The sequence below is a fragment of the Martes martes genome (genome assembly GCF_963455335.1).
Source record: "Martes martes genome assembly, chromosome: 16".
Lineage (NCBI taxonomy): Eukaryota > Metazoa > Chordata > Mammalia > Carnivora > Mustelidae > Martes > Martes martes.
The window spans coordinates 16,862,283-16,877,100 of NC_137904.1; the positions used below are offsets into that span (position 1 = coordinate 16,862,283).

Below are 14,818 nucleotides of genomic sequence, written 5' to 3' on the forward strand. Positions count from 1 at the left end.
CCAACAACCAGCACCACTTGTCAGCCATGTGTATGGGCCACCTGGGAAGCTGGTTCTCCAGCGCCGGTCAAGCTCCTGGATGGCCACAGCCCTGGCCAACACCTTGACAATGACCACAGGAGACATCATGAGGCTCTTGGAGAGGTAGAATGGCAAGTGGTTGAGTGCAGCTAGGGCTTGGAGAATGAGAGCAAGATCTGTGAAGAGTGAGACTGGAGTGGGGGAGGGGGTGGGGAGAACCAGCTCCTGCAGTCTTTCATGGTCACGCAGACGAGTTTGTGTTTCCTTCTGCAAGCAAGGGAGAGCCAGTGATGACTCTCAGGCAGGTGAGTTACCCAATCGGATTTGCATTTCTGCACCTCAGGAAGCTCATTTTAACAGCCATGGGGTGTATGGATTGGATGAAGGCAAAAACAGAGTAGGGGAGACTGGTTTGGGAGCAGCTCATAGTTCCCAGGGAAGAAGGATGGAGAGGTGAGGAGAAGCCACAGCTGTGGGGCATCGGTGATGGGGAGTACGAGATGCACTTGAAACTTACAAGGGGTTTGAGTCAAATGGCCTTTGTTAGTGGTGGGATGTGAGGTCAAAGATGACCCGAAGTTCCTCAATAGATCTCAAATGTGCGGTAGTGTCACTTGCTGGGGGTGGATGGAGGAGGGAGAGCCGTGCAGGGGGAAGAGGGAGAAATCTAGTTATTTTGGACACAAAAGATGTTCCAAGGCAGTGAGATCATTATGTCTGGATCTCAGCAGAGAGGTCCCTGCTGGAGCATAGAGCCAGCATTGGAGGAGGCGAGGTTGTCCAGAAAGTGTAGGTAGACTGGGAGAAAAGAAAGGTTAAGAACTCACCCTCTAAGGAAGGGAAAGGTGGTGGAAGTGGAGGCAGTGAAAGAGATTCAGAAAGAGTAGCCAGGACAGTTGGAGCAAACCACAAGGGAGTGGTATCCTGGGAGCTCCCAGCATAGGAATTCAAGAAGGTAAATGCTACATGGAATTTAAGCAAACTAAGACTGCATTTAGCAATAAGGAGCTGAGAAAAGGTACAGTTCACAGGTGGGAGCACAAGCCAGATTGCAATGCTTTGTTTTGTGAGCCAGACATGAAGAGGGAGACAGTTAGTATAGACCACACTGAAGAGGCTTGGCTGTCCCCAGACACTCCCCCCAAGAGGTAGAATGGTCACAGCCTCCTTGTGTTCTCCCCAGATCCCGTAGACTTCTGCTACGGTCCCAACAATGCTTCATGACACATATCTGTCCAAGAAAAGGGATGATAGAACAGAAATTGACAACAGATGCAGAATGGGGATAGGGTCCCCCCTCTTTTATGTGCAGGGGTGGAAGATGTTTGGGGTTACAGTTGTTTTTAAAATGGAAATGAATGGGGTGCCTGGGTTAAGCCTCTGCCTTCAGCTCAGGTCATGATCTCAGGGTCCTGGGATCGAGCCCCAAATCGGGAATCTCTGCTCAGCTTCTGCCTCTCTCTGCCTGGCTCTCTGCCTACTTGTGATCTTTCTCTGTCAAATAAATAAATAAAATCTAAAAAAAAATTAAAAATTTAAAAAATAAAAACGGAAATGACTTAAGAATGTCTCTGTGCAATGAGGAAATAGCCAGTAGAGACGGCGACTGGGTGACAATTCATGGAGTAAAGTCTCTACAAACATTGAGCCAGCACGATACGAATGTCCCCCGCCTGGGGAAAAAAAACCCTCGAACCACAGATTGAAACACAAGCTGCAGCATCCAACGTGGACCTCCTGCGACTTGCCTTATTAGCCCCAGGAGAATCAGGGCTCGAAACTAACCATCTGCAGTTTCAGGCAAGAGACCATTTATCCCATCCACCAGCCAACAGGAATGATGGAGCATCCCAGCCAAAGAATATTTAGTAACAGAACACTTAAATACAAACTAAACGCAACGAAGTAATTTATTTCTTTAATGGGATATCTGCTTTTCCTCACAAAGAGAAAACGTTGTGTCCTTGGCTTAGTGATTTGTTGAACTCAGGCATTTTGCTCACAAAATAAGTATAACCGGGGAAAGGAACGTATTTCAGTAAATTAATTTCAACTGGGACTGTATCCTAGGAAATGGAGAGTTGTGATGAGGAGCATGTGGTTTTGTTGTTCTTTGGGTCTCCCAGGGACCGGACGTGAGAAAATGGGCATCAACCAATGGGCCATATGGTGGAGGCCCTTCTTCAATGCCACGGAATGAAACACAGCCTGGGCGAACCGGTGTTCATCTAGGCGTCCCGCAAGACGGGAGTCAGCAGGCATACTTGGCTGGTGCTGTTCTCCATTCGTGCCCAAACAGGAAAAAGGGGCTGAATGAGGAAAATTTTCGAGAACCCAGCCAACTCCTCTTAGATTCTGTTATCAGAATGGGCGGGCTTAGGACCCCAAATATATAAGGCTCCCTTTCAGGTCCTAGGCAGTGCAGAATGCATGATCCTATATAATGTTCTTGGTGACACTTCCGTGGTACCCCAGCTCTTGTGTTTAGATCTGGGTCTACAGGCTGGCAGAGGTGATTGCTAACATGGTAGAGGGCTCAGAAGTTGGCTTCATCTATCTCTAAACTTTACCTACTCCCATCCCCTCCTCATCTGGCCTGCTGTGTGGACTAAAATGCCTACCATTAGAGCTGCTTCTAGAACGCGGCAGGGTGAACTCGAGGGTTCCTGCTGCGCCGAGCCTGAGCTCCATCCCAGCGAGGGCCTGCTGGCTTCCCTCCTGCCTGGTTAGCGGGAACCTCCCAGGGCTGGGAAGCGTGGGTCACAAGTGTTCACACCGAGCTGCCATCTGCTTGGGCAGGCTGCCAGGATGAACAGAACCTGGGGCTTACTGTGGCCACAGACAGCTTTTGGACAGATACGTGTAATGAAGCACTGCTGGGACCATAGCAGAAGTCTGTACGGGATCTGGGAAGGACACAAGGAGGCTGTGACCATTCTACATCCTGGGGGGTGTCTGGGGACAGCAGCCAGGGGGATAAGACAGCCGAAGGAGGGGGTGCCAATCTCAGCAGTGTCCGAGGAGAGGTACTCATGGGTGACAGGTCTGCATCACGCATGTGGGAAGGAGGCAATGAAGACTGGGGGGTCAGGAGCACCGGGCTGTGGTTACAAGGGCTGGTGCCCCCAGTCAGACCCTTTGGGCTGAGATGCAGTGCCCCTACTTACTAGGACTTGAGGCTAAGTCTCTTTCCATCTTCTCGGTGTCCTTGTGAGTCAAGGAAACATAATAATGACACCTACCCACAAATGGGTTAAGATGCATCAGGGACTTAGATGGTGCTGGCATGCAGAAGACGCTCAATACAGGTCACAGGTGGTGGCGGGGGTGCCCACCAACGGGGGGTGCTGGGGTCACAGCGGGCAGAGGACTGGACCATGAAGCAGTGACATGGGGGAGGGGCAGGGCAGAGCTCAGGACTCTGCTCTCCCTTGGGGTGGGTGGGGCCAGACTTCACTGGGTGTGGAGTGACGGGAGGAGATGCAGCCAGCCGCACGTGTCACCCCTCAGCCTAGATGTGACACCGGCCTCAGAATCATCAAGGGCACCTTCACACTCGCAGTGTCCCCCTCAATTTCTAAGGATGCTTTTCTCTCCTAGTCCTGAGCCCCTTTGGCACACTTCATCTCCCAGTATCATCAAAAGAGCTTTGTGACTCTCGATCAAGCAGTGTCCATCCCCAGCTGTAAAATTCTGGGGCCACGGGGACCTGGGGCCCAGGTCCTTCCCCCTCTGGGTCTCGGAGGAGCAGTGTCTCTTGACGAGTCCCCATCACAGCTTTGGGTAATATCGACCCTGTTTTTCTCTTCTAACGATGTTCCCTTACTAATGCTAATGGGGTCAATATCCAAGCCAATAACTTTGCTATCCCTGGGCTTGTGGGTAACCAAAGGCACCCACGTCCCCAGGGGCCACCAATAAGGGTCCCTGAGCCGGTCACAGGCGTCTATACACAGTCTAAGGACCCAGAGAGAAGGAGGCATTAGTTGAACTGTGCATTTGAGTCCCAAACTGAAAGGAGAAGCCTCTAACTTGTTCCTTCTCATTTAGCACATCCTACTCAGAACCCAGCGACTCCTTTTCAAGGGAACTGGCCCAAAGCTCATTCTGAGCCAGAGAATTCGGGTGGATGGTAAGGGAAGGGGAGAGGGTCCCGCACAGCTGCCAAGCTCAGTGAGGAAAAGGCAGGAGTGGGATGGTCCTTACCATTACACAAAGCAGCATGGGTCCTCTGATGATCCACCAGATTTTCTTATTCTTGTTGGTTCCCCAGCACCTGCGGCAAAGGGGCAGGAGAAGACTTAAGGCAGAGACAAGGTTGAATGAATAGCCTGGTGCCTTCTGGAAGAAGGAGGCTTCCCACTTGCCACCTCCCTGTGAACAGTGACACGAGAACCAATTTTGTCCCCATGCCTTTACATGCTGAGGGTCACCGCTAATGTCTGTGGGGAACTTTTTGTGTTAATTTGAGCTAATCTGATGCTAATTTGCCATGTAACCAAGCTAAAACTCATGACTACAAAAAAGATCTTTGATTATTTTATCTACATTTCTAAGTATATTCTAGATGGCCAAAACAGGAAGGGAGCGGATATTCTCTTTGGGGAAACGGTATAAATCCTTGTATGGGGCATATCTGGAAATTACTGGCCCATGGAGGTGTGAAAGCAGGTGAATTTCCTACCCTGTGTTCTCCAGCTGTGCACGGGCCATACTCCAGGGTACCACAAACAGCAGTGGGAAGGCTGGGAGAAAAAAAATGGAAATGTAGTTAGGGGCTGGTTGGCCAAACCTGCCTGCCTCCCACCCCAACCTGATGGGCCACAAGCATCTGGCAAAAACTTATGAAAGCCCAAATATCATTGAGTTGCAGGCCGAGAGCTGGAGAGACCTGGGGGACACAGAGCCCATCTGTTGTTTCACTCTGAGACCAACCAGGAAGCAGAGAGGAGAAAACACTTGCCACATGTTGCAAAGCAGCTTGGAGTAAAACCAAGACATTAACTCAAATCTCCCCAATTGTAGGTCATCCGTATTTCTTCTGAATCCTGCAGCCTTACATTCTCCAAGAGTCCGTGGCCCCAGGGGTTCCAGACCCCGTCTTGAAGGCTCCGCTGGCACTACAGATGGAAAGTTGTGTTCCCCTGCCCCCCACCCCATATTGAAGCCCTAACCCCCGATGTGATGATAATTGGGGTAGGATCTTTGGAGGTAACTAGGTTTGGAGGGGGAGGTGGTGGTCTTCATGATGGGATTAGTGCCCATAGAGGAACAGACCAGACCAGAGAGCCTGCTCTCTCTCTCTCTCTCTACCATACGAAGGTACAGTCAGAAGGCAGCTGTCTGCAGCCAGGAAGACCCCTCACCAGAACTCTGATCTCAAACTTCCAAGCCTCTATAACTGCAAGAAGTAAATGTCTGTTGGTTAAACCATGTGGTCTACGGGATTTTGCTACGGCAACCGAAGCAGGTCGCCACAGCTGGGGACAGGGCAGGAGGAAGGGCAACGGAGTCTATCAAAACCTTGTCGATTTCTGAACGTATGCATTGGGTCCACATTGCTTGTGTGTAACTGCACATGTGCACACACCCCTTACTTCAGTATCTTGCCACTGGAGAGTTCTCTGTCCTAGATGCTCCCCCAAGAGGGAAACCAAAGGCTCTCTCAGGCTCCTATGTTCCGATGGGCCCCTAAGAGAGGCGGCTGGGGGTTCAGGTCACTCACCCCAACCCACCAGCATGTATCTGGGCCACAGCCGCCTCTCTGAGAGCACTGTGGGCTCCAGCAGTGTGTGGAGGTAAAGGCCTTCGACCAGCAACCATGAGTAATTGGCGCCCACGAAGTAATGCAGCAGGACCTGGGCTGAGCGGCAGGAGGCAGAGATCTGCGGAGGACAGAGCATCCAAGGGTGAGGCCAGGTGTTCTTGTGTGGACCCAAGAGGACGGAGAAGGGCCTCCCCATGCACAGCCATCCCTCTACCCCGCCTCGGCCCCGGAATCGGCTGAACATCTCAGAGAGGCTGGGGACAATATCAAAATGGGAGGGAGGGCTTCCTGTAGGTTTCCAAGCGCAGCCTCTTCCCTGACATTTTATACATTTGCAGACAAACAGAAACAGGGAGAACGCATCAGCAGCAGTTCCCCTAAAGGAAACACTGAAAGGTACGCTCTTTGATCTTAGTTCAACTCAGCTAGAAACCAACTAAAAAAATCATATGATTGGAAAGGAGGAAATAAATTTCTAAATAACCCATGAATCAAACAAAGAAATAATGATAAAAATTAGAACTTATTTCTGAACCAAATGAAAAGAAAGTATTGCATATCAAAATGTGTGGTATGTAGCTAATAACACATCCAGAGCAAAACATATAACCCTAAATGACTTAATTAAAAAAGGAAAAAGGCCGATAATCAATTGTCCTATTATGTCAGAGAAAGAGAGCAAACTTTACCTAAAGAAAGGACATGGTAGGAAAACATAAAGATAAAAGCAGAAATTAATGAAAGAGACAACATAAAATAAAGAGAACCAAAAATGCCAAAATTTCATTCTAGGGAAAGTCTAGTAAAGCCATAAAACATCTGGCAAGGATGATCAAAAAGGGAGAAAAGAGAATGAAAGTATAAATAATCAATATCAGGGAAGCAAAAAGCAATACCACCAGAGTTGCAACAGACCCTAAAAAGTTCTTAAGAAACTATGAACAACAGTATGGCAAGAATTTTGAAGAGTTAGTTGAAGCACACAAATTCCTAGAAAAACACAAGCCACTAAAGCTGACATAAGAAGAAATAGAGAATCTGAATATGAGTTGAAACTAGTCCATAACTAAAAGCCTTCCAATAAAGAAAATTCTGAGCCCAAATGGCTTCACTGGAGTGATCTGTCAAATGTTTAAGAAAGAAAAATACCCATCTTAAATTCTTCCAGAGAATAGAGAAAGAGGTAACAAGTCTGATTTGTCTTAAGAGGTCAGCATACACTTTATCTTCTTTATCATGAGAAAAGAAACTTACTCACAGGTGCAGATGAGGGAAAGCTAACCAAAACACAGCATCAGCTAAGGAATCCAGCAATATTGGAAAAAGAGTAATATATCAGAACCTAGTTGGATTTATTCCAGAGGGTTAATGTGACAGGTTACTACAATCATTATTAACAAGATAAAAGAAAAAGCATCCCAACAGAAACAGATTTCAATGTGGAAAAGCTTTGCTGCTTTAAAAATAGTAATAATAATAATAATAATGATAATAACAATGGCAATAAAGCTGATCTGGTTCAGTTGTTTGGTTCATGGATGAAGAAATTTCCCATGCAAGGACACCCAGCACCCTGTGGTAGACCCTTCCATGATGACTTCCTTTACTTGCCCCACTCTTGGGAGGTTTGGGGGTTTTTTTGGTTTGGTTTTAGGGCTTTGTGTTTAAGTCAGATGATGTTTCTCCAGAAGTCCTTTGACACTCCTTTATCTTCCTCTTCCTCTTCCAAGCTTCACATTCCCTCCCCACGATTCCCAGGACTGATCTACCAGGTGAGGGGCTATGGTAGGGAGGGGCATACCTCTGACACGTAGGACATCCACTCTTTGTCACTGTTGGGCCTCCTGGAGTAAGAGTTGTAGACGATGGCATCCTTCACCAGCACAGCTAGGGCTCTCAGGATGAAAGAAGCAAACAAGTTCATGTGGATGTAGTTGCGTGTGCAGTGGAGTTTTCTGTGCAGGGAGAAAACCAGGTGTCTTCCCTCAGGAAAGAACGGTTCAGACCAACAGGTGTGTGCCTGAAACACCTGTGTATCTATCACTAGAGGGCAGGTGTTGATAATGTAGACTCCAGAGCGGTACAGCTGGGTTATGTGATTTTCTCTGTGCCTCATTCCCCTCATCTGGAAAATGGCGATAACAGTTACACATTGAGTAAAAATTGAGAAACTGAGGCAGAAGGGTTAAATCAGCTGTCCAAAGTCCTAGAGAAGGAAGTGGTGGAGCTGAAACCCAGAAACTCTGAGACCGAAGCAGCACTCTCCAAGGTTCTACTACCTATCAGTACAAGAGCGCTTACCTCAAGGATCGCAGGGGTACCAGTCACTTGATTGGCAAAAAGTACTCACACAGTACCTACACATTGTATGTATCCAGACAATGTCAGCTTTCATCACCTCCTCCTCACCTACCTGAAGCCTTCTGTAGGCTCTTCTTTTGTACTGGCTGGTGTAAAACTCTGTGTCCTCTGTCTCTCTAGCCAAAAGGGCCCTTTTCCATCACTGTGCCCTCACAGTTCTGCCTGTGCCCCCAGTACAGCATAAATCTGCCTGGTTTTAGAGCTGTTGTTACTTTTTAAATTTCTGAACAGTACCCAAGGCAGGTCTTGTGTTTTATTATTTATGCACCTTTCTCCCTAATTGGATTGGGTACCACTCAAAGGCAAGGACCAGATCTTACTTTCTAGCACATGAGACAAAAAGGACATCTGGTCAACCCCGAGGCTTAGCTAAAGTAACTTCTTCTTGTGTTGGACAGCTACTCTCTCTGGGGTTGCTCCTGGGACTTTGGGAAGGTGACTGAAGGAGGTCGTGGACAGCAATGGGTACGGGCCGTGGAATTCTCCCACTGCTCAAGAATTACTCTCCAGATGGGGCATATGGTCATGGCTTTAATCTAGGAGCCATAGAATATCCTGAGATTGAGGGACCAGGCCTAGGGTTAGAGGAGCCCAGGTGGGAAGCCATTGTGGAGCTAGCATCCTGGTCTCCAGGTGCCCATCTAGGTCTCCTGCATCGTTATCCAATGCTCATTCTGCCACGTTATCCTCAGTGATGTTGCTGAAGGAAGGGTAAGAGGCAGCCCTTGGAGGGCCCCCTAGGGGGTCCATAACTATCTCACTTGGGTGATTTCTAAAAATACGATTTAGTAAAGTACACTAAGGCTTTAGATTCTGAGAAATAATATAAGGGAATGAAAATGCTCAGTCTCTGAACTGCCTGGTTGTGAACCTGCCTCCATCACTCACCAGCCACATGACATTGGACAAGTTACTTGATCTCTCCATATTTCAGTCAACTCACTTATACAATGGGGCTAATGATAATGTTAATCTCCTAGGATTTAAATGACTTAATACATGTAATTTGCTCAGAAATGTGCCCAGCACCAAGGAAGGACTCAGATGATTGATAGCTAATTGGAGTCTGGGGGCCCAGCTCTACCACTCACTAATTTGCTTTGGGAAAGTATCTTAGTCTCTTCTGTAAAAATCATGCCTCTGGTAGGGTGGGGTAGACGGGAGGTTGTCCAATCCCGAGGAGGCTAAAGCAGAGTTAAGACACCCCGATTCCAGTTCCAGGTGTACTCTGTGACCACCAGCGACCCAGATCCTCTCCCTGGACCTCTTAGATCCCTTTCCCCTTCACCTGAAAAATGGAGTTGATGGATCAAAGACTCTCTCCCATCCCTTCTAGCTCTGGTGGGTCATAACATCAGCCAGCCCAGTCTTCTGCACTCTAGAGGGGGCCAATGAACAAATCCCAGGATGGACACCTGAAGACCTGTAAGCAGAGGTTCCACTCACCGGAGAAACAAGAGGAGGGTGAGTGCCAGGAGGAGGGAGACGATGGACAGGGAGTACCCCACGGTGTACAACAGCTGCAAGGTCGACAGCAAGGCATGGTGTTCCGCCTAAGCACAGACAAAGAGCAGATCTGACCACCAAGCCAGGCAGCTATGATCTCCACCCCCCAGCTCCATGCCCAGGAGGACCATGGCTCTAGGCACGTGCTGTAGCCTTGTTGACACCCAACTAGGGTAGCTAAGACTGCTCTCTGGCCCATCTCAGAGGCCAAAGAACCTTGATCAACTGAAATGCCCACGGGAGGGTCTCACCTCCATGGCTGGTGCTATAGTCCAGCCTCGATGCACCAGGATAGACAGTATCATGGAAGAATTGTGTTCAGAACAAGAAGGTGCCTTGGAAATGAGGACAGGTGGTGTTTTGTTTGTTTGTTTTGTTTTGTTCTTTTTTTTTTTTTTTTTGGTCCCTGGGAGTGCTCTCCCTAGGGTGTAGGAATCCCTCTCTCTGGAAGATGGGGCCAGGTTTTCACCTGGGTGTTCCCTCCTAAAATAACTTGTCAGGCAAGACCCCTTAGGAGAAGCCCCCATAAAACGGTGTAATATTTTCTCTGAGTCCCGGGGCAGCCTGGTGGTGAACAGAGGATAATTTGCTGGAAACTCTGTGTTGTCATGATTTTTCCAATGGAATCCCACCTTCTCACTCAATCCATTATGCTACTCACCATCAAGATGATGTTTCCCACTAAATTTTTGTACAAGAACCCACAGCAAATAAGTATTATGTGCTAAATCATGGCTTAAACTTCTCCACAGAACACTCTTATCAGCTTTATTAAAGCAGACTGGTGTACCATAAACGTATGTATTTAAAGAATAAACCTGGATGAATTCAGACATGAATAGATCTGTGACTTCACCACCACATTCAAGATAATGAACATTCCCATAGCCTCCCAAAAGTTTCCCTGTGACCCTTTAAAACACATTTCCTCTCAGTCCCTCACACCATCTTATGCCCAAAGTAAACACTGGTCTGCTTTCTGTCATTAGAGATTAATTTTCACTTTCTTAAATTTTATATAGATAGAATCCTATGATAGGTTTCCTTCCTTCCTTCCTTCCCTCCCTCCCTTTCCTCTTTCTTTCCTTTTTTTTCTTTCCTCCTTCCTTCCTGCCTGCCTTCCTTCCTTCCAAATATATGCATTTGTTTATTTATTTACCCATGTGTTTATTTATCAGAGGGACATAGAGAACAGAAGCAGGGGGAGGCTGGCAGAAGGAGAAGCAGGCCTCCTGCTGAGCAAGGAGCCCGACATGGGACTCAATACCAGGACCCTGGGATCATGGTCTGAGCCAAATGCAGATGCTTAACTGACTGAGTTACCCAGGCATCCTGGGATCTTGGTTTCTAATAACATTCATCCACTTAAGAGAATCCAGAACTCTTGGAAGAAATTGCTAATTTGAGCCCAGAACAGGAAAATCATCAGATGAGTGGTCCAAGACTAATGAGAGTATTACAAAAGGACACAAGAGCCAGTATGGAGTCATTTCACTAGCTAAATTTAGAAAAACAATGAGCATCAAAATAATAAGTGAGTAAAGCAATTTGTAAGTTCATAACGATACCCAAAACCAGGGGGAGGAGAAAGGAGTCTTCTTTTCAGAAGAATGCCAGCTAGTAAATATAGAAGAAATAACAGAGGGACACCTGGGTGGCTCAGTCGTTAAGTGATTGCCTTGGGCTCAGGTCATGATCCCGGGGTCTTGGGATCGAGCCCTGCATTGGGCTCTCTGCTCAGCAGGAAGACTGTTTCTCCCTCTCCAACTCCCCTAGCTGGTGATCCCTCTCTTGCTGTCTCTCTCTGTTAAATAAATAAATAAAATCTTTAAAAAATTTTTTTTTAATGGCAGAGCTCAAATCAACTCAAGTCAGCATCATTGATGAAGGCTGTGATACTGATGAAGGGAACAAGACACACACAGGATTCCAAAGCATCGTCCCACCAGTTACTGGCCAGATAGAAAGGGAGAAAGTAGCTATACCATGGAGAGATCTGGTTGTCACTACCGAGACCAAGTGATCACACAGAACATCATCGTGGTGAGACACCTGACATTTTGGTCTCTTGGCGTGAGGCTACACAGTGTACCCAGCACCTACGAGGATGAACTTGGGTCTTACCAAGCCTCCAAACCCAACTTCCAGCTTAAGGACATGCAGAAGATGAAGGAATGCATTGAATGACAGCAAAGTTTTCGGGGGGGAGGGGTCTTCATGAAGCCAGTGTCCTGGGCTGTCATGGGTTGGGATGGGGAAGATTCTAGATTAAAAGATGCTAAAGTGATATGAAATGAACCCCAATATATGAACCAGGACTAGACTCTGGTTCAGGGAAGAAAAGTTCTAAAAATGGGAGGGAAAAACTGGGGAAATATAGATAAATTGAATATAGATAAAACATTAGCTGCTAGGAATTGCAATTGTGGTACTGTAGTTACGTGGAATAATGCCTTTGCTTAGGAAGGACCTGATGAATATTTAAGAGTGAAATGTCATGATGTCTGCAAATTACAGTCAAATATTTCACAAAGAGGAAGACAAAGCAAGAGCGAATGGGGGAGGGGGGACGTTAATCCTTGTTAATATGTTTATACAATGTTAATCATGTTAATACAATAAAATTTTGAATTTAGATAGTGGGTCTGTGAGTGCTTATTTTATTATTCTTTTAACTTTTCTATGTGTTTGGACATTTCAAAATAAAATGTTAAAAATAACAGATATATATATATACACACACATATATATGCACATATATATCAATTGATATCTCTTATGTAGTATGGAAAACTAAATTTTATCATTAACGTACATATATTAAAATTCTATACACACATACAAATTTACATACAAACACGATCTCCTTAAAGAGAATCCTTTATCGTGCATATGGACCCCCGACTGATGAGAAGGAAGAAATCATGTATTTCGTTTGCCAGCACTCAGGAGAGCAAAGATCTGCTATCACTAGCCTTTTTTGGGGGCAAAATGTCAACCTTTTCTTAGAAACACAGGCAAACATGGTCAGAAGCTGGTTTTTTATGTTTTGAAGATTTTGAAGTTGGTTTTTCATGTTTCGGGGATTTGTTGGGGTTTTTTTGTTTTGTTTTGTTTTTGTTTTTTTAAGTATTTGAATTCTTGGGGAAATGGCCATTGGCAGAGAGGAGGAGGCAATGTCCCAGGCCTCACCTTTCTAAAGAGAGAAATCTTAACTTCCGGTCTTGGAGAGTGCAGTTTTCAATTCTGGTTTTGCTGTCCCCGAGTGCTACCTCGGGCACCTGAGGTGCTGAGCCCAGAGGAGGCCACAAGCATCCCACACCTGCTGGCGGGTCCCTCGCGATCCCCCGAGTCCCAGCCTCAGCCGCACGCTGGCATCACCCGGGGACCTAGGTACTGGTCTGAGGCCCAGGCCCCACACAGACCCAATGCTCGGAATCTGCAAAACTGTTCCCTGAGTATTTATTAAGTGGCTATGGTGTGTACACACTTTTATGCACCCAGTACTAAGCCAGGGATGAGAACCCTGGGCAACCTGAAGGGTCCCCATGTCACCCTCGCTGCAGAAGAAATCCAGTGGCCAGAAGTTGCTTTCATGTGACTGTGGACCTTCTCCAGGGGAGTCTGGGCTAGACCAGCTGTGGGGGAAGTCTGTGTGGCCCCCAAAGCCAGCTGGGGTGGGAGGCCCTGGTGGAGGGTGGTCGGGGCCCGGGGCCCATCATCACCGGGCCGAGCGCACTCACATTGCTGTTGGAGCTGTGGTTCTTGGAGCATTCGGAGTCATCCTGCCAAATATCTGTGGAGTTTTCCAGCGTCTGCCAAGTGCCCGGAGCCAAGCAGTATCTGTAGGCCCTTCCTGAGTTTTCTGAAAGTAAACACAGCTCTAGGGGAAAGGTCAGAGCACGCAGCCCGTGCCCGAGTACGTGGTGAGGCCCTCGTCCTCACCGCAAAGCTGTGGAAAATCCCAGGGAAAAGGGATTTTCACTTCCCTTTCGTGGGGGTCGGGAGGGGGTGCTCATTAGCATCGCTGCTGTTTATTTGGGAAGGAAAAAAGAACATGGAAGCCTCTGAGTTTCATAACAAACCACGGTCCTCTAATGTCTGCTGTGTTTACCCAAAGTCTCTGGAGCTAGAACAGTTCCTGGTGACTCAGAGACGTGGGAGCCCTCAAAGGTGCAGCCCAGCTGGGAGAGGCGGACCTGAGGCTTCCCGGCCTCGCGCAGGCAGAGAGGGGCGTCCTGTCCTGGTGTTCTAGAGGTGGCGCCATGAAAAAGAGAAAGAGGTGGACAGAGCCTGCGTGGTCACCTGCAGGCTTGGTGGCCTTGAGCTTGGGGCCCTCCCACTCCCCGAGACTTCCAGTGTCTTCATGAAGAGCTGAGAACCATTATGGTCATGGTGCCAGCCCTCCCCAGGGTGGGGGAGGATTCGATGAGTGTGTGCGTGGGCATGCGTGTGTTTGCAAGTCACAGGACGCCTCTGTGTCCGTGAGGATGGCTGCTGTGACCCAGTCATGTCCATTCCTAGGTCTCACCCCCAAAGGGATTGCCATCCCTCCTCCCCACCGGAAGACCAGGGACCGGATTCGCAAATGAGCAAGGGAAATTGTCCCAATGTCCCACTCCCGACCCTGCACAGTGTGGACCAATGGTGACTATTTGTTGAGTCCACAGATCAGAGATCTGCTGCTCTGCCCAGCTGAAGTCTCCACGAGGTCTCTAGCTGCCCACTCTAACACCATTCCCCAAAGCAAGCTCTTCGTCTTCTCCCCCAAACCTGTGCTAGTCGCACAATTTCCAGCTCCTGTTGATGGCAAACCCATTGTCCCGGTCCTCGGGCCCCAAACTCTGGAGTCATCCTTGCTTTCTGTCTGTCTCTCCCACCCTTCATCTGGCCCAGCAGCCGGTCCTGTCACCTGGACCTTCCAACGTACCCCAAATCTGAGCCCTGCCTTTTGGCTTTAATCCCCTGCTCCCTGCTTCCTGGAGCCACCTCTCTCTCTCTCTCTCTCTCTCTCTCACCTGGATTATTGCAAATGCCTCTGACACTCTTGTCACTCGTGGTCTCTGGTTCACACAGCAGCCACGCCACACCATGCCTCGCTCCAGATCTTCCAAAAGCTTCTGAAGACAAGCCAGAGCCCTTCCTGCCTCCCTCAAAGCCCTG

General features: G+C 48.0%; 1 protein-coding gene across 1 annotated transcript in view; it reads right to left on the reverse strand.

Moving 5' to 3' along the window:
* Nucleotides 1-14,818, reverse strand: part of GLP2R (glucagon like peptide 2 receptor) — a gene marked incomplete at both ends in the record, with an annotated part of 40,815 nt that overhangs the window by 14,625 nt on the left and 11,372 nt on the right. The window contains 6 exon segments of the mRNA XM_080827464.1: nt 4,228-4,297; nt 4,706-4,766; nt 5,747-5,906; nt 7,590-7,743; nt 9,596-9,702; nt 13,399-13,520. Coding sequence (XP_080683590.1) covers nt 4,228-4,297; nt 4,706-4,766; nt 5,747-5,906; nt 7,590-7,743; nt 9,596-9,702; nt 13,399-13,520 — 674 coding nt within the window.